The sequence below is a fragment of the Chiloscyllium plagiosum genome, chromosome 9, assembly GCF_004010195.1.
Source record: "Chiloscyllium plagiosum isolate BGI_BamShark_2017 chromosome 9, ASM401019v2, whole genome shotgun sequence".
Classification (NCBI taxonomy): Eukaryota; Metazoa; Chordata; class Chondrichthyes; order Orectolobiformes; family Hemiscylliidae; genus Chiloscyllium; species Chiloscyllium plagiosum.
This window is the reverse complement of record NC_057718.1, coordinates 81,164,638-81,184,853: the sequence shown is the minus strand read 5'-3', so window position 1 is coordinate 81,184,853 and position 20,216 is coordinate 81,164,638. Positions and strand designations below refer to the sequence as shown.

The following is a 20,216-nucleotide window of genomic DNA, read 5'->3' as shown; positions in this document are numbered from 1 at the left end:
CCATGTCTTAATTTAAACTTGTTGGTTCAGGTGGAGAAGTCCACGAGAAACAAATGTAAACATTCGAAAGCAACTGCTGTAGCAGTATAAAGACATCTGCAAAACCAATAATTATTTTCTGGTAAACGTACCAAGGGAAATGGGACGTAAGTATGTAAATACAATTGAGATTAATCATCTATTAATGAAATAAAGCTAGGTAACCATCCCATCATTTTCAAGACTGGCTATGTTTCGAAATACTTTGAAAAGTTAAATGTGTTAAAAGCAGCTGCTTCAAACTCAAGTTGTCACATAATATACTGTAAGCCTGAAAAGGTCAATTTACACAGACCTATTATAAAAGCAGTCACTTCAAACATACATGTCTGGCCTACCAATATTACACAGCAATATGATAATTTAACCATAATATGCTCACGCTCTAACAGAAAATTACATTTTACTCAGCACACGCCAGACTTTATATTAAAAAAACTGGTTGCCACGGTCACCCTGAATTAAAGTAACATAGACTAATGGCAGTTGTTGAAATTCCAAAGCAGAAATATAAATGGTATCCTGCTGACATTATCCACCACAAGCATAACATTAAAGTAGTTTGATTTTCTGTTGTAGAACTCAAGTAACATTCATCCCATGAACAAACAAGGAAAGTTTACAACCTTCATACAGAGAATGGGTTCAAATTCCACCATATAAGATGGCTAAATTTGAATTCAATAAAAATCTGGAATAAAAAAATTAGCCCAAAGACAACAAGTAATCACTGTTGATTGTCATAAAAACCTATATCAGGTTCACTAATATCCTTTAGTGAAGGAAATTTGCCATCACCACCCGATCTGGTCAATAAAGCCACAACTATCCTCTGTTTAATTAAATATGTGCAATAAATATAGGCCCAGCCTGTGATAACTACAACTCATGAATAAGCAAAAATGGTCAATCTGTGAAGACCTTAATCAGGATCCGTTACTCAAGCTGCAATTGAGTCAAAATTTTAAAAAAAGCTTCCTAAAAAAGATTCACTCAAAAACAATTTCTAATGAAATTTGCAAGTTAAAAGTAAAATTTGCTAACGGGTGAGCTTTAGATTTGGAGAATGAAATAAATTACAGAGTGGTAACTGGTAGGCAAAGTCGTCAAAAGGTAATGGAGGTAAACAGGAGAGTCGAAGCAAGACTACAACTAAATCAGCAACTATGTCAGACCTTATTGAATAGTAGAGAAGACATGAGAAAACAAATGGCCTGCTCATGCTCATAAGTCCTGTGTTCATACGTATTGTAGTTGGATCAGAAATGCATTTAAATATTCCTGAATTTGAGAATGCTACACAATAAAGACAAAAACAAAGCGCTCAGATTTTCTAGAACTCTATACTTCTGTTCATCTGAAGTTGACTGCAATTATGGTCAGCAGTAAGGGAACTTTGCATGAATTGCATTAAAAAAATATAAAATCTGTTTGTCGAATGTCACTTTTCTTTATATTCATTAAATCAAACTACTTCATGGCAGTATTTCATTAGAGATCAACATTTCAGCTTTGAATTAGACATGAAGAAAATAAATAAACTGAATGGACAAACTTTTGTCTGGAAATCACCATTGCCGCAACCAAAAAAAACATTCTGGAAAGCAACAGCGTAACTTAAAAGGTGAAGTCAACCTAACTACCAATATTAAGTTGATAAAATGTGGAGCTTCCAGCATTTGCAGGCCTTACAACTTCTATATTAAGTGATAGCATTCAAAAATTCATCAGTTAGTACTTCAGAACAAAATTCAGTTGTTGATGCCCAATTTATACATTGGCTAAGGGACCTGCGTGGTAGACATAGCAAACTGTAAGGCATACAAACATACTTTATTAGATTAGATTACTTACAGTGTGGAAACAGGCCCTTCGGCCCAACAAGTCCACACCGACCGGCCAAAGCGCAACCCACGCAGACCCATTCCCCTACATTTACCCCTTCACCTAACACTACGGGTAATTTAGCATGGCCAATTCACCTAACCTGCACATTTTTGGACTGTGGGAAGAAACCAGAGCACCCGGAGGAAACCCACGCAGATGCGGGGAGAATGTGCAAACTCCACACAGTCAGTCGCCTGAGGCAAAGACTGAACCCGGGTCTCTGGCACTGTGAGGCAGCAGTGCTAACCACTGTGCTACCCATACAAATTAAGTGCAGGTGGTCACTCAGGGCTTTTCATCTGCTTCACCATTCAATAATTTCACCACTGATCTGATTACTCTACATTTTCAACTTTCGCACAATTGCTTATCAAGAATTTATCTGCATCAACCTAAAACATATTCAAAATTCCAAAGATTCTTTACACTCAGGAAAAAGAACCCTCTTTATCTCAGTCTTAAATGAGTAAGCCAGTTTTAGATTCTCCCACAAGTGACAACAACCTTCTCACATCTACCCTGTCAAGACCTCTTAGGGCCTTGTATGTTTCAATAAAGACATGTTTTGCTCATGTAAAGTCCAGAATTAACGGCTCTGATGGTTTTTCTCTTCAGTTGCATGGTGAATATTGAATTTTAACCAAAGAATTAAATGCAAGCAATATAATAATTGATTTTGGATTGGATAGCAATTACACATTTTATGAGATATAAACTTATATTACCACTCTTTATTCTCTTTTCTTTCATAGCAGACACAAAGATTTATTTATCATATAATCTAATCTGAGTTACTACAAGTATAAGAAGAATGAATGTAATGTCAATCTTGGCAGGTAGCATTCTTGAAGTGTGAAGGCTGCTTGTTCAAGCCCAACTCTAGAGAATTGAATAAATATTCTGACCCATAAATTCCATACTATAAAGATTAGGTGCTGTGATACTGGACATTTCCACTCTCGCACGCAAAAATAACTGCAGGGACATTCAAGTTTTATTTAATTTATTGAGTGTAAAATAGAAAAGTACTTGCTTACTGTGAACATCATTAGCACATGTTTTGTTGGCTTCCCTTCACAAACCACAATCATAAATTCACATTACTTCATTCGGTGCTGGCAGTCTCTTCAAATTTACATTTTGCACTAATTAAACTAAAAATAACAAATTATCACCATTTAAGTTTGTGATAAAGCAAGTGTTCAGATCAGACCATACACACTTATGGAATGTTCAGAAGTTTTAATTGAAAGTGTCGAGTATTTTTATTTGCTGAAAGGGTAGTAGTTAGTTGTTCCCACTACAATTAATACTATCTCTATTATATGATTTGTCATATTTTAGTATATTAAAAATAGATCAACTGCATATACATCTTGTCAGTGTTTTTTCAGTTATAAATTCTATGCTTACATTATAATGAAAAGCATTTCAAAACTTCTTAAAAAAGACTTCCTTGCTAGACATAAAATCTGTTTTACAACTCCCAGTTTTTTTGTCTATCCTCCAGCCAACTCTCCATTTAAAAAAAATTGTGAATGTTATAATTAATTACAAATAATGTAAAAACAGAAGTCAAATCAGGACTGAAACAAAACTTCAAGATAGCATTTGAATTATATTTGCACATCCTGGGTTCAATCTTGTTTCGAACTCAATTTCACCAGGTTATATTTAGTACTGATTTCTCAGAGTAGTGCCACAGGAAACCAATGAACATTACTTCTAAACTTGCAACATTCCTGTTATAACTTACACATTCTGCAGAATAAAATTACCCATTGTTTTACACCAAAGCACAAGAAATTCTTTTTAATTAGAAACTCTAATGGAAATCCTTGATTTCTTTACAGAACAGACAAAAATGTTAAAATTAACAATTCAACTTCATACTTGCATATTATTTCATGGTGATTCAGAAAACTAGGTTTTCATCAATGTCACACATTCAACTCCAGGATTGTTTGGTTTTGAAAACTTGAAACTATTAAAACAACTTGAAGAGCTTCAAATATAATCTGATAAATTAAGAAAATCAGTAGCTTATTCTTTCTGTATATTTTGAGCGATAAATCAAATCTTTCATCCATTAGTGAAATATGAACCCTTGCTATTTTACCATTGTGGTGTTCAAAACTATTAACCTTAACTGTAATGTTCATGGAAAACAGGGGTCACTTTCTTTTGATTTACCAGACAACATATTCTCCCTACAAAATATGTGGAAACTTGGAATGAAGATTTCAGTGAAAACAGGTACATTAAAATTTCCAGTCTTTATGCTAACTAATTACACACAGTAGACACAAATTTTCAGACAGGAACACCAAAATTTAAATTTATGCACAGAACTGCAAGGTATACAAACAACTTAGATACAAAAAATGTGTTGCTGGAAAAGCGCAGCAGGTCAGGCAGCATCAAAGGAGCAGGAGAATCAATGTTTCGGGCACAAGCCCTTCTTCAGGAGAGCTTGTGCCCGAAACGTCGATTCTCCTGCTCTTTTGATGCTGCCTGACCTGCTGCGCTTTTCCAGCAACACATTTTTCAGCTCTGATCTCCAGCATCTGCAGTCCTCACTTTCTCCTAAACAACTTAGATACAAAAGTGACATGTGAGGCCAAGATAACAGGTATCCAAGCTAAATTATTCATAATTGAGTCAAATGAGGAATGCTAAGTGGCTTCATTAAGACCTGTTTACAGGCTTCATATAATCAGATGGAACCTACCAAATTTACACTCATATTTCAAAGCTGTTTAATGTTAGCATTGGTTTTTTTAAAGACTTTTCACTATGAATTAAAGAAAAGATTTGTATTCATACAGCACTTTTCATGACCATAGAAGATGTCAAAACTCTTTACAACCAGTTAAGTATTCCCAGAGTGCAGACACTGATGGAATTTTAGAATCATGGCTGCAGATTTGCACAGCAACTTCATCTAAACAGTGAGGTAAGAAAGGTCAGATAATCTGTTTTGTAATATATATGGAGAGATAAATATTGGTCAATATACTTGGGATAACTTCCCTATACTTGCTCTCTTGCCCTTTTTTATAAAACATGAAATGAGGGAGCTCCACATTTCTAAGAGGAGATTCTGATCAAGGCACCTTCAGAAAGGCAGAAGTATTTCATTCACAGTTCTTTTGCAGAGCAGAACTGTCAAAAAAGGCAAATGATGCCCCCTTTTCACAGCAGTCAGCTGCCATATTCTGAAATTTAAAGGTCCAGAATCTCTCAGTGCTACTTTGACAGCTGCTGTCAAAATGAAAGGACCTGTTCCTGTGCTAACATGAGTCGGGTCAGGATTTGGGAATGTAAGGGGTCTGGGTTGATGTAGGTGGGGCATGTGTGAGCTATGCATAAGGTCTGTTGAATAGTTAACTCAGGAGTGAGATTACTAAATATGTAGTAATTGCTGAGTAATTAATTTACTGAATTTCATCAGAAGCCTCCACACTCTCCAGTTCAAATGAAGACTTTTGAAGGGTTCTAAGTTTGAAGAAATTGCCCAACGAAAATTTCAATTTCCCAGGTAATTCCTTCAGGATATACTAAAATGAGGATTCTTTAAGGTCCCCAGTCGCAACTCCCTCATGTGCTGGAATAAAGGTTGTCTGGCCAACGGAAAATCCGAACCTTAGTGTTGAGGTATCTTTAACATTCACCCGAAGGGGTGGCTGGGACCTTAGTTTAACATTTCATCTGAATGATGGGACAGTGCAGCATTTCCTCAGCTTTGATTCTGTACTCAAATAATGGGGCAAGATTTGAACACACACAGCTCTCTGACTCAGCAGCAAGAATACAGCCAACAGAAAGTTTTGCCTTCATGATAACCACAAAAGCTTACAGCCTGGAAAAAAGTAACCAAATTATCCTGTAGAGGCTCACTGGACATACAGTATAAATGTTAATAAGGAATAAAACTGCTTATTGTTCCTGAGGCAAAGTAACAATGCTGATCGATAATTAGGTAAATAGTTACAACACAGAAGGCAGCCATTTATCATTTCATGACCATGCCAGCTCTCTATAAAAGCAATTCCACATCACACCCTTTCTCATAGCCTTGCAACTATTTTTGCTTCAAATACTGGTCCAATTAGAAGGCCACAACTGAATCTATCTTCAACAAATTTTCAGCCAGTGCTTTTTAGATCTTCCCAATAGGCCGAGTTAAAAATTCCTTCATTCAAGTCACCTTTGGTTCTTTTATAATTCACATTAAAATTAATGATGTCTGCTTCTCAACTTTTCTGCCGAGAACATTTTCTTCCAACCTTCTTCACCTATTCCACTATGATTTTGAATATCTCTATCGAACCATCTGAGAACAGCAACTCCAGCTTCTTCAATTTAACGAACAACTGAGGTCTCTCATGCGTGGGACCATCCTCATAAACCTCTTCAAAACTCTACCAAATATCTTTACATCTCTTCTGAACTGTATTGTCACGCATTGGACACACAACTCCAGTTGAGACCAAACAAGTGTTTTGTAAAGAATCACAAAGGTTTATAAAGTTGCTTTTACACTATTTATTAATGAAGTCTAAAATTCTGAGTGTCTTATTTAGCACTCTCTCAGTCTGTCCTGTCCACTTCAATGCTTGGCACAAACATCTCTTCTGTTCTCCTTGAATGATTATCCTTCATTTTTGTTGCCTATGCTTGCTGTTCTGATCAAAATATATCACTTCACAATTCTCTGCATTAAATGTAATCTGCCATTTGTCTGACCAGACCACTTTTCTGGGCATACCTGCCTGAAGTATATCACTACCTCCCTCACGTCCAAATGTTACAATATCTCCCAATTTTGAAATTGTGCCCTGCACACCCAATCGTAGTCATTTCTACAAATCAAGAAACCAGTAGCCCAAGTCTCAACTCCTGAGTTCCGTACAGAGTGTTTTGGAGTGTTGTTGGGTTGACTACAAACTAAGTGTGCAGGGGCTTGGGAACCAGCAGAAAATATTAGAGTGTAATGCCAGGACACACAAAATACTGTGACAGACAGATAGCACAAGAGTAGAGAATAGTAAATTAATAGGTGTAGTCAGAATAAGGCAGAAAATAAACCAGTCTAGCTGAAGGAAGGGCAGGACTTGGTGTTAACTATTCAAAAAAAGACAAGAAAGGAAGAAAAGGAGGAGGATGACAGCATTAATTAAGGAGAGCATTACAATACTAGGGGAAAAAGAAAAAAGTCCCACAGGGTTCAAGGACAGAATTGATTTAGCCAGAACTAAGGAACAAGATAGATGCAATTAATTGCTCAAGGTGGTGTGCAAGTCACCAACTAGCGAAAAGGATGTAGAGTCACAGAGGTATACAGCACGGAAACAGATCCTTCGGTCAAACTTATTCTCGCCAACCAGATAACCTATATAAATCTAATCACATTTGCCAGCATTTGGTCCACATCCTTCTGAACCCTTCCTATTTATATACTCATCCAAATGCCTTTTAAATGTTGTCATCATACCAGCCTCCAGCACTTCCTCTGGCAGCTCATTCTATACATGCACCACCCTGTGTGAAAATGTTGTCCTTTAGGTCCTTTTTATATCTTCCCCAGTCTGAAAAGCAAACCTCCACCACCATTCTTTGTCTTTTACCTTCAAGCCAGTTCTGTATCCAAATGACTAGTTCTCCCTGTATTCCATATGATCTAACCTTGCTAACCGGTCTACCACAAGGATCATCATCAAATGCCTTACTGAAATCCATATAGATTACGTCCACTGCTCTGCCCTTTGAATCCCCTTCATTACTTCAAAAACTTCAATCAAGTTAGTGAAACACAATTTCCCATGCACAAAGCCATGGAGACTATCCCTAATCAGTCCTTGACTTTCCAAATACATGCAAGTCCTGACTCTCAGGATTCCCTCCAACAACTTGCCCACCACTCATTTAGGCTCAGTCTATAGTTCCCTGGCTTTTCTTTACCACAATAGTGGCACAAAGTTAACCAACCTTCAGACTTGCAGCACCTCACCTGTGGTTATCGATGATACAAATATCTTAGCGAGCAGCCCAGCAATCTCTTCCCTTGCTTCCCAAAGAGTTCGAAAGTACACCTGATCAGGTCCTGGGATATTTATCTCTTTATGTGTTTTAAAGACATTCAGCACCTCCTCCTCTACACGTGAACATTTTTCAAGACATTGCTATTTATTTCCCCATGTTCTCTTCCACATCCTTCTCCACAGAAAACATTGATGCAAAATACTCATTTAGTATCCCCTAACATAGAGGAACAAATTTGCAAGGAAACTCGAGAAGCAGACAAGCATTGTAGAGTAATTATAAAGGGGAAGTCCATTTGCCCAAATATAAAATGGAATAGTGGTAGTATTAAGGGCAGATATGGACCAGCAATTAGATTAGATTAGATTTTGAATTAGATTACTTACAATGTGGAAACAGGCCCTTCGGCCCAACAAGTCCACACCGACCCGCCGAAGCGCAACCCACCCATACCCCTACATTTACCCCTTACCTAACACTATGGGCAATTTTGCATGGCCAATTCACCTGATCTGCACATCTTTGGACTGTGGGAGGAAACCGGAGGAAACCCACGCAGACACGGGGAGAACATGCAAACTCCACACAGTCGCCTGAGGCGGGAATTGAACCCGGGTCTCTGGCGCTGTGAGGCAGCAGTGCTAACCACTGTGCCACCGTGCCGCCCCAATCTTAGACTGTGTTCAAGAGCCAAGCATATTTTGTCCAGCAGCATGTATCTAGTCCAACAAGAAAGGAGACACTGCAAGACCTGGTTCTTTAGAATGAAGTATGCCAAATAAATTGTTGGTTAGGAAATATTTAGTGAACAGTGACTGTTGTACTATAAAGTTAATATTTCATTGAAGATAGCCCATTGTTCATGTATATTTTTCAAAAAGGATAGTGAGGAGTGCAGATGCTGGAGATCAGAGTCAAAAAGTGTGGCGCTGGAAAAGCACAGCTGGTCACGCAGCATCCGAGGAGCAGGACAGTCGACGTTTCAAGCATAAGCATTCCTGATAAAAATTTACGGTCCAATCCATCTTCCGCAACTACACTGGCCCCACCCCCCATCTTTTCCTTCGCTACATTGATGACTGTATCGGCGCTACCTCGTGCTCCCACGAGGAGGTTGAACAGTTCATCCACTACACTAACACCTTCCACCCCGACCTCAAATTCACCTGGACAGTCTCGGACTCCTCCCTCCCCTTCCTAGACCTTTCTGTTTCTATCTCAGGCGACCGAATCAACACGGACATCTACTACAAACCAACCGACTCCCAATCTTGCACATATCAAGAAAGGGAAACTTCATGCCTCAGAGATCACTAGATAGCAGAAAATCCCTTTAATACTTCAAAGTACTCTTTTGGTATGATCCTAGATATTGAATATTGTTAGATATTATTACTGGAGCGAATCATAGATTTACATTTAAATAGTTCCCATTTCTGTCTTTGTTCACTCCTTTCCTCAGCAATATTTTGTGTTTGATTTTGTCTACTTTCTGTGGTTTTATTTACCCTAATGAAGAAGAGCATATCTTCTCAACATCACAACTATTGATCTCACCCTGCTTGGCTGTTGTATGGAACCCCCTACGTGTTAACCCCTTAAAGCCAAATACATAACAATATTGTCAAATTTGATGGAATTTTAATGCATTTACTTTAGGGGAAATTTGGCATGTTAATATGCTGCAGTTTTTCTTATCTGCGATGTTTTGTGTTATGTTGCTGAAAATATTACTGATGAAATACTTAGCAGTTGTAGTAAAATCATGCGTATACTTAGGATGAAGAAGATTATGAGTACCACATATGCTTGGTCCAGTTCTTGTTGGATTCATTTGGATATCAAAGTTGAAACTTTATTGCTGGAACAGCACAGCAGGTCAGGCAGCATCCAGGGAACAGGAGATTCGACGTTTCGGGCACAGGCCCTTCTTCAGGAATGAGCAGAGAGTGTTCAGCAGGAGAAGATAAAAGGTAGGGAGGAGGGACTTGGAGGAGGGGCGTTGGAAATGTGATAGGTGGAAAGAGCTCCATCCTACTCCGACCTATCACCCTCACCTTGACCTCTTTCCACCTATCACATTTCCAACGCCCCTCCTCCAAGTCCCTCCTCCCTACCTTTTATCTTCTCCTGCTGAACACTCTCTGCTCATTCCTGAAGAAGGGCCTGTGCCCGAAACGTCGAATCTCCTGTTCCCTGGATGCTGCCTGACCTGCTGTGCTGTTCCAGCAATAAAGTTTCAACTTTGATCTCCAGCATCTGCAGACCTCACTTTCTCCTCAAAAATTTACGGTCGAAATGTTGACTCTCCTGCTCCTCGGATGCTACCTGACTGGCTGTGCTTTTTCAGTACCACACTTTTTGACTACCTCCAATAAGGAGATGGTTCCACTACAGTTAAGATACATTTCCTCAAAAGAGGTAATTACAACATACAAATCCAGAGAACTCTGGACAAAAAAAAAATAAAGTAAGATAAAGAGGAGAAAGCATGCTTATGACAGATGGCTGGTAGAAACTACAATAAAAAATAAAATTGAACTCAAAATTTTCAGGAGTGAGGTGAAAAAATAAAAGGGAGCAGCAAAGGTACATTATGATAAAAGACTGGCAGCTAACACAGAGAATCCCAAAGCCTCTGTAGGAACAAAAATAATAAAAGGACGGAAAAAGAAGGAATAGGGCCAGTTAGAAACCACAAAGGAGATATACACATGGAGGCAAGAGACATGGCTGAGGTGTCAAATATTTTACTGAATCTTTTAAAGGAAGATGTTACTCGGTCATGGTGACAGAAGAGATGGCTCAGTGATTAGCACTGCTGCCTAACAGCACCAGGGACCCAGATTCTATTCCAGCCCCAGGTGACTGTCTGTGTGGAGTTTGCACATACTCCTAGTGTCTGCACGGGTTTCTTCTGGTGCTCCGGTTTCCTCCCACAATCCAAAGATGTGTAGTTTAGGTGAATTGGCCATCTTAAATTGCTCATAGTGTTTGGGAATGTGTGGTTAGGTACATTAGTCAGGAGTAAATGTAGAGTAATACAGGTAGAGGAATGGGTCTGGGTGACTCTGGAGCGTCATTGTGGACTTGTTGGGCCAATTGGCCTGTTTCCACATTGTAGGAATTCTGTAAAAAAACCTTGGTCACAAAAACGGTTCAAAATCTATGGCATTGCATAAGTAGTTGGTATTTAGAATTGATAAGAAAACTGGACCAGATGAGATGCATCCAGTGATATTAGGAGAAGAGAGATGGGAAAATGCAATGGCACAATTTTAGACTCCCCAAATTTGGGAATAGTGTCAGAGGACTGGTAAACCAGTATACCTTTTGCATGAAAGATACAATGATAAGCCCAGCAACTACAGGCCACTCAGTCTACCTTCAATGGAAGGGGAACAATAATTCAGGACAGAAATAACAGTCACATGGAAAAATGTGTATAAATTAAGGAGAGCCAGCCAGAATTTATTTCAGGAAAACCATGAATAACTAACTTGTTGAGATGCTTTGAATTGGTAAGAGAAAGGGTTGATGAGGCTAAAACTGTCAGTGTTGTACATGGACTTACAAAAAAGCATTTGATATAATGCCACAAAGCAAACTTGTGAGCGAAGTTTTAGCTCGTGGAATAACAGGTCAGTAATAATGTGGACACAAAAATTGACTGAATGATAGGAAACAGGATTGGAGTGCAGGGGACAATTTCAAAGTTTTCAGATGACACAAAACATGAAAACATTGTAAATTGCGAGGAATCTTAGAATCCCCAACAAAGACGCCATTTGGCCCATCAATTCTGTACCGCCACTCTAAAGAATAGCTCACTCAGACCCATTCTATCACATTTGCCATGGCTAATCCACCTAGCCTGCACATCCAAACATAATATGGGATAATTTAGCATGGCTATCGACCTAAGCTGCATATCTGTCGACTGTGGGAAGAAGCCTGAGCACCCGACAGAAACCCACGCAGACACAGAAAAAACATGCAAACTCCATACAGACAGTCACCCAAGCCTGGTGCTGAGAGGCAGCAGTGCTAACCAGTGTGCCATCCATGGAGGATCATGTAAAACTTCAGAAGAAAAATGACATGGTGGTAGACTGAACAGATAGGTGATAGATGCATTTTAATGCAGAGCAGTGAGAGATAATACATCTTGATTGTCTGAGCGTGGAGAGGCAGGAGAAAATATAGGATGCTATTCTAAAGGGTGCATACATGTCATCAAAGGTATCATTTAAATATTTTTAAGATAAAGGTTCTTGATCACCCAGATGATAGAAGATTATTGGAGATAAGCAGTAATTTACTAAGTGGCCTATTCTTGATCCTTGTTCACATGTATCCGAGGCTTTAGTAACAGCAGGAGCAGAGATTGGTCATTCTGACCATTTATAACGCACTAGTTAAACCAGGGTTGAATCACTTCACAGTTTTAGGCACTGTGACATTTTGAAGATTATGAATGCATTAGTCAGAGAGCAAAAGACAGCCACCAGAATGGTTTCAGAGATGAGAAATGTCAGTTATGATGAAAACCTCAACTTCTCCAATTTATCCTTCCTGAAGAGACAAAGGCTAAGAGGAGATTTGATTGAAGTTTTCAAAATCTTGACAGATCTGGACAGAGTAGGCACGGAGAAACTATTTCTACTCATTAAAGGATCAAGAATAACAGGTCATAGATTTAAAATGATCCGCAAAAGAAATAGATATAATGCGAGAAAAGGCTTTTCTGTACATCAAGTAGTTTGAGATTGGGACATGCTGATTAGAAGGGTTATAGAGGCAGGCTCAATTCAGATATTCACCAAGACATCAAATTATTTCAACAGAAATAGTGTGCAGAGCAATGGAGAGAGGGCAGGAGAATGGCAATAAGACATGATGTTCATTTGGCGAGCTGGTGCAGACATGCACCCAAAGGCCTTCTGCTGCACTGTAACAATGCCATGACTCTGCATTCCAACCTTCAATCCAAAAAAAATCTGCAAATAATTTAAGTAATTTATTTAAAGTGTGGTCATAGATAATTTTGTTTTACACTGTAAATCAACCTACAAAAAGCCAACTTATTTACGTTCAGATATTTGTACCCTAAACAGAATTAACAAAAATTCACCGCTTTTTCTTCTCAAACGAAAATTTGAATTTTAATATCTGGCCCATTATCTTTGCATTTCAAGGCATAATCTGGATGCTTCCTATGATTGGTGTATCAATTATTACAAATCAGAATCAATGATATTGCAAAACAAATAACACAAGCAGCATTTAAATTTAAACAACCTGCTGGCAAATCTAACCAGGTTCATGAAATCATGAGATTTAAATAATCTTTATAATAAGAATTAGGATTTACAGAAATTGAATTGCTACATAAAATAAACATTTTGGAAGCAATTAACTGTGCTTCAAACAAATAGATCCAAATGGAAAAACATTCCACCTCAAGTCAGTATTACACCCATCTTGGGTGTAAAAAAAAACAATTATTTTTATTCACTCATGGAATACAGACACCACTGGCTAAATCACTTATTGCCCATTCTTAGTTGCCCTTGAGGGTTGCCTTCTTGAACTGTTGCAGACCATATTCTGTAGGTAGATCTACAATGCCATTAGGGAGGGAGTTCCGGTTTCTTATTTTATACCATGCACACTATCCACGATCAGTGACCACCCAACTGTTTAATTCTGCACAAACCTTTATTGCTCAAGTTGCAGTTAAGCATTTTGCTTGATCTCCAAGATAAATGAGCAAAATGTCCAGGATAACACATTGTTGTTCAACCTTGAAGAATCATTCCATGAATATTTCCACATCAACAGCTATGCCTTGCAAAGTTATCCTGACTTTTTTCAATTCCTTCCGATATATTCATTTACTTATTTGAATTAATCAAATAACCTTGCAATTTAACAAAGGTGGAATGGATGGCATAACCTATCCTCACATTCTACCCAACCAGACAAGTTAATTACTGCAACGTTAGCATAAAAATTCGGATAATAAATAGTGAATTCTTAAGAAGCATCACAGTTGCCCCTCTGATCAGGTGGAAAGATGTGCAAGTAACCACTAGCAAGATGTATTTTGATGCTTGGCATTTATGTCAAAGATCAAACAAACCAAAGACTAACAAAATATTCCATCTTCAGCAAGCACACTGAAGTGGTAACTTAATATACGACACAACCTTAATTCACAGGCTATGTTAAACACAACACATAGCATTAAGCCTGAAGCTTTTATCTATTTGGCCCATATTGGAAATATTCTCATTTGGCTAAGTATAAGAAGCTATTTACCAATGTAAATAATTACTTTTCCAAGATTAAACTTTACTGGAAGCTAGATAACAACTGACGTGTGAGCATTTGCATTGAAGGAAACGCTATTTCAAGCTATCCAATTACATCAGTCTCACCTTCTTCTTGTCCCTCATTGAGCCCTTTCCTCGTACCATAATCTTGCATCCTGTCTCTGCTTCCAACTGTTTTGCTGTTAGACCTCTGGGTCCAAGGATTCTTCCAACAAAGTTGAACTAGTTAAGAGAGAAAAAGAAAATATCACAAAAGTTCTTGAAACTGGATGTTGACAATTGAAACCACTTCAAAGATAATTATGAAAAAGTTCACATTTTACTCAAACCTCAAAAAACTTTCGAATAGTTTAGGAAATTTTAGCATAGAAGTGAAAGAGTTTGAGCACAGAAAGTCTCTAATTTTCTGAATTTGACAAGTAATTATTGTTTAAGATTTGTTTGGTTAATCACCATATATTTTGATGATTCCAGTATACAAATCTCTATTGCTTTATCTAACAATAACATGCATTTATAAAAGAACCATTCTTAACATGGTAGAAGATTTCAGGACAAACCTGCTCAAGAATCACTACAATCTCAAGACATTTAGCAGAAGTGTTTAACACTGTCTGTTACCAAACTATTTAAAGAGATATTAGGACAAATGACCAAAAGCTTGATGAAAGGAGTAGGTGTAAGGGAGTGTCAATTGGTTAGGAAGAGAATTCCATAGCCGTGAGCATTGGTAACTGAAAGTCTAACCGCTAAGACCAATTAAAATAGGATTTAGCAAGAGACCCAGAATTTAAAAAAACACAGAGACTACAAAGGGTTTACAAGGTTATATTTTTGCTAAATGTCAAGCAATTTCAATTTCCAATGAGAGACGACCTAAACCCCACCCTTTGACATTCAATGACTTTACCATCACTGAATACCCCTACTATCAAAATCCTGGGGGTTACCACTGACCATAAACTGAATTGGATTAACCATATAAAGAGTGTGGAAGTAAAGTGACTGCAAAGAGCAGGTCAGAAGCAAGGAATAACTGTGGCGAGTAACTCCCCTCCCAAAGCTTTCCCATCAACAATACATAAATACGGAGTATGATGGAATACTCCCCACTTGTCTGGATGAGTGCAGCTCCAACAACACAATCAGTTTGATACTATCCAGGACAAACCAACCTGCTTGATTAGCACTGCATCCAGAAATATCCTTTCTCTCCACCACTTATTATCAGGAGAGCAGTGTGTACTATCTGCAAGATACACTGCAGGAATTCAAAAGATCTTTCGACAGCACTTTTCAAACCACTTACATCTCGAAGTGAGGGTAGCTTATATATGGGAACACCATCACCTGCAAGTTCCCCTCCAAGCCATTCACCATCTTGATTCGGAAATATCGTTGTTCCTTCACAGTCACTCAAAATCCTGGAATTCCCTCCCCAATGGCATTATGAATCTATCGACAGCACACAGACTGCAGTAGTACAAGAAGGCAGCTCAGTTTCCCTTGGAAAGGTGATAAGGACGGGTAACAAATGCTGGCCAGTCAATGATGACTGAATGAGAAAAGAATTATGGGACTCAAGGGAAGTTACACAGTTAAGGAGAGGTTATCGAAGGATTTGAAAATGAGAATAAGAATTTTAAAACCAGGGTACTGTGCTTCCAATATCCAATGGAAGTGGAGGGGAAGTAACCGAGAGTTATTAAATTAAAAGTGCAATCAATTCTGTAGATAGCAGTAAACAAGTTACAAAACAACACAGATGAACTAAAGAGCAAAATAATGGCAGATGGAGCACACGAAATGTATAATATAGACATTTGTTTGGATCTAATTAAGAAGAATTGGAATATTTTCTATGGGAAAACAAGCAATGGTGCCCCATAAGCATAACAGACTTCAAATTGTTGTTGTAGTGTGAGTACTATAAAAAGGCCTGTTCAGTTTAAAACTCAAGCGATATTTTGCCTTAGATTATCTCCACAACAACTTACAAGCGTAAAAGGTTGCAACATTCATGCCAGGGTTTAAATGCTTTCAGTTACATTGCAAGTAAACTGACAGAAATTAACAATTTAATCATCATCGTCACAACATGTCTCCCTCCTTATCAGATTTCTTCTTAGGTTTATAAGCTTTGCTAATGAATGGGTCCTTCTCTTTTTCACTGTATGCACTCCATATTTCATCAAGCCTCTTTGCTATATCAACAATAAATAAACAAACCAGGACACACAGCTTTGATTTTTGAATGAAGTTCTGAGCAAATTAAGAACCACCCAGATGGAGATCTTTGTGGCCCTTTGGTGTTCTTCTCCTTCTTGCTACCTTCAGCAGACATTTCATTTCTCAGTAATAATGTACTTTAACTACTTTAGCTAGTGGTTCAAAAGCTTGCAGTTTCAACTAAACGTGCTGCACTATAATCAGCTGTTTGACAAAATAAATATGAGAACACATTTTGCCTCTTGCTTCTTTGGGTCATGCTTTGCCATTTTGTTGTTTTTCCTACTGTTGCGACTGCTGGCCCCTCAGTTACAGCTTTTGCTCTTGAAGGGCACTTTTTTGTTCCACAGCATCAATGGCATGACTTAAATATTTAATGGAATTATTTTAAAAATTCACATTTATCTTTCCGCACTCTTGGAAACACCTACAAGTTTCTGTAGAGTACCATCTAAGTTGTGGAGATGCACTTTCTCAATTCTTCCATGATTAAAATATTACCTCGGTAACACTGGACTCCTCCCAATCCAATTAAAATCTGATCCATGGCCTGTTGGAATAATGCAGGTGCAAATACGATTCCAAATGGAAGTGTCTTGTACTTGAATTGTCCTTTCTGGTTAAAATTGCCAAATCTTTCTGAGATTCAGAATCTATATTCATCCAGAAAAAGTCTCGACTAAGGACATACACAGTTGAAGTGGTTTTAGGGGCTGTTTCAATGTAAATGTTCAGTTATATGGTTGATCTAAAGATTTGTTCTTGCAAATTACCAAAGGGAATTTTCCCTTTGGGAAATTTGAAGAGCTGACTTGCAGCTAGTCTAACAAATATGTTCTCGATTAAAGGCAAAGGACACTACTCAGCACAGGGCACTGGACTTAATAGTGACATTAAAATCACCACGGATTCAGACCTTTCATTACTACTAGAACGATAGGTGTAGCCCAATCACTCATATTTACAGGTTCAAGGAGTTTCATCTTGATCTACCCCTCTATTCTGAGTGGACATTTGGTCTGATTGCACAAGGCACTTACCTAGGCCTTGCAACATTTTACTTCATTCTCATCATTGATTTTCACAGATCTTTTCCAAGCTTCTCAGACCACGATTGAAAATAATGGCATACTTCTTTAGAATTTGTGATAGATATGTCTCAAAATCTGACAAACAATTTACTTCAGCCCAGTTGAGTTTGATTTTGTGCAACCTGTTCTTCCCAATAAGGCTGGAAAATTCCTTTTGGTAATGTACAAGGACAAATCTTCAGGCAAACTGTATCACTGAACATTTTTTTAGATTAGATTACACAGTGTGGAAACAGGTCCTTTGGCCCAACAAATCCACACCGACCCTCCGAAAAGCAACCCACCCAGACCTATTCCCCTATATTTACACCTTCCCCTAACACTACGGGCAAGTTAGCATGGCCAATTCACCTGACCTGCACATGTTTGGACTGTGGGAGGAAACCGGAGCACCCGGGGAGAATGTGCAAACTCCACACAGTCGCCTGAGGCAGGAACTGAACCCGGGTCTCTGGCACTATGAGGCAGCAGTGCTGACCACTGTGCCACCCACATTGATACAATCCATAACATTGCTTTAACTAGTCTTAGTGCAATTTTTGAGGGTTGCAGCACAATGTTGTTGAGTTGCCTTTGATACACACTTTCAGGTATCAATAAAATCATCAAGCTGGTATCCATCTCCATTCTTACTGATTTGCCACTCAGTCAGAGAGCAACCCAGTATTGGTTGGTGTCACCAGCAACCACCAATATTTTTAATAACAACTCCTCTTCAGACTGAGTCTAGATTTTCCTCACGTCCTTTCTGTATCATGTAGATTTTCTTCCGACTTTTTAGTTTCTGTACTTTTGCTCTATGTTATTCATGTTTCTTTCTGAAACATACCCATTCAATGTGTTCTTTTTTACTGTAGTTTTTGCATTCCAACTTCTGTATACCAGCAATTTGCTGCTGCAGAATCTGTTTTTTCCACATCAATGGCAGTTCAATTTCTGTGTTGGTGCATGTCTCTCAGGTGCCATCTTGTGAATGCTTAAGTCGCCATTTTGTGCATTCGAATGCTTGTGCTTAACTGCAAAGTTTCCTTGGCTGCTAGGTCCATTGAAACTATGATTTCCAATGCTTTAAGTTGAAATTCCTTCACATCTTAAACCACATACCAGTCTCTGACAGCATCATTTAAGTTGTCTCCAAATTAGCAGTATTCGACTAAGTTCTTTAAAATTGCTACAAGGTAGGAGTAGATTCAACATCATGCCAGTTGCATTTATGGAATCTGAACCAGTCAGAAATCACGAATGGTTTTGGTGAAAATGATTTCTGCAGGATTCCTCCTATTTCTCAAGTTTTGGAACTCAGCTTCTCTGAATGTATCGGACTCCTCAGATAGCTGAAAGCTTTTTCTCCCATAATACTCAGGAATGTTAAAAACAACTATATCTGTGCTTCAATTTTGTTAGCTTGAAGAAAATAATGGAATCGCTTTGTGGTCAGAGTTCCAGCTCTCCATATTTTCATCATACTGTCATATGTGTCAAAATTACCTCTCATAGATATCACAGAATCATAAAATCCCAATAGTGTGGAAGCAGGTCATTTGGCCCACTGAATCCACATCAACCCTCTGAACAGCATCCCATCCAGACCACCCCCTCTCCTGGTAATCGTGCATTCCTCATGGCTAATCCATCCAGCCTGCACATCCCTGGACACTATGGACAATTTAGCATGACCAATCCACCTAACCAGCACATCTTTGGACGATGGGAGAAAAGGAGAGGAAACCGGAGCATCTGGGGCAAACCTTTGCAGACACTGGGAAAATGCACAAACTCCACACAGACAATTGCTCGAGGCTGGAACCGATTTTTAAAAAATAAAAACAGCCAATATAGTACAATGTGCCACAAACATTTTTTCACTACCTTGCTTCTTCCCATTTAAAATAAGGTATTCTGGAGGCAGCCTGTTTCTTTTGAGCCTACATCCTTAATGTAAAACATTTCCCTCCAGGTACTTGTTACTTAGTGTTGCTTTGGCGGGAGCATGTGTTGAGCTACTTCTGCACTGTACACCTCTTCGTTGGAGCACTTTTCTTTTTACTGACTGTACCTGTTTCAGAGCAGCGATGGTGTCTTTTGAGTTCTTTGCTTATTTTTAATCCCAGACTCATCGCCATTTTTCTTCTTACAACACAGAAACAAATACTTCTTGGCCTACTATGTCACCATTCTGACCTAATCCCACCTGCCTGCCTCTGTGTCTCTAGATTCCCTGCCTGTTCATGAGTCTGTGTAAATACCACAGAAACATTGCTAATGTATCTGCTTCTACCACCTCCCCTGCAGCACATTTCAGGTGCCTCCCATCCTCTGTGTAAGAAGAATATTCCTCACACATCTCCCCTGTCACCTTAAATCCCGAGTATGTGACATTTCCACCCTTGGAAAAAGACTCTGACTACCCACTCTAGCCATGCTTCTCATAATTTTATATGCTTCTATCAGGTCAGCCTATGACACTTTAGCGCAAAAACTCCAAGTTTGTGCACCTTCTCCTTAGAGCTAAAACACTCCAATCCAGTCAACATCCTGATAAACCTCTTCTGCACCTTCTTCCAATAGTATGGGGACTAGAACTGCA

General features: G+C 38.6%; 1 protein-coding gene across 10 annotated transcripts in view; it reads right to left on the bottom strand.

Moving 5' to 3' along the window:
• The window catches only part of LOC122552980 (protein quaking), a 563,704-nt gene that overhangs the window by 316,459 nt on the left and 227,029 nt on the right, over positions 1-20,216 (bottom strand). For all 10 annotated transcript variants that reach the window (XR_006312579.1, XM_043696323.1, XM_043696324.1 and 7 more), the window contains exon 3: positions 14,415-14,531. Coding sequence is in view for 9 of the 10 variants with exons in the window: in XM_043696323.1 (XP_043552258.1) it covers positions 14,415-14,531 (117 nt within the window). In the remaining variant the exon portion in view is untranslated. The remainder of the gene's footprint in view (positions 1-14,414; positions 14,532-20,216) is intronic.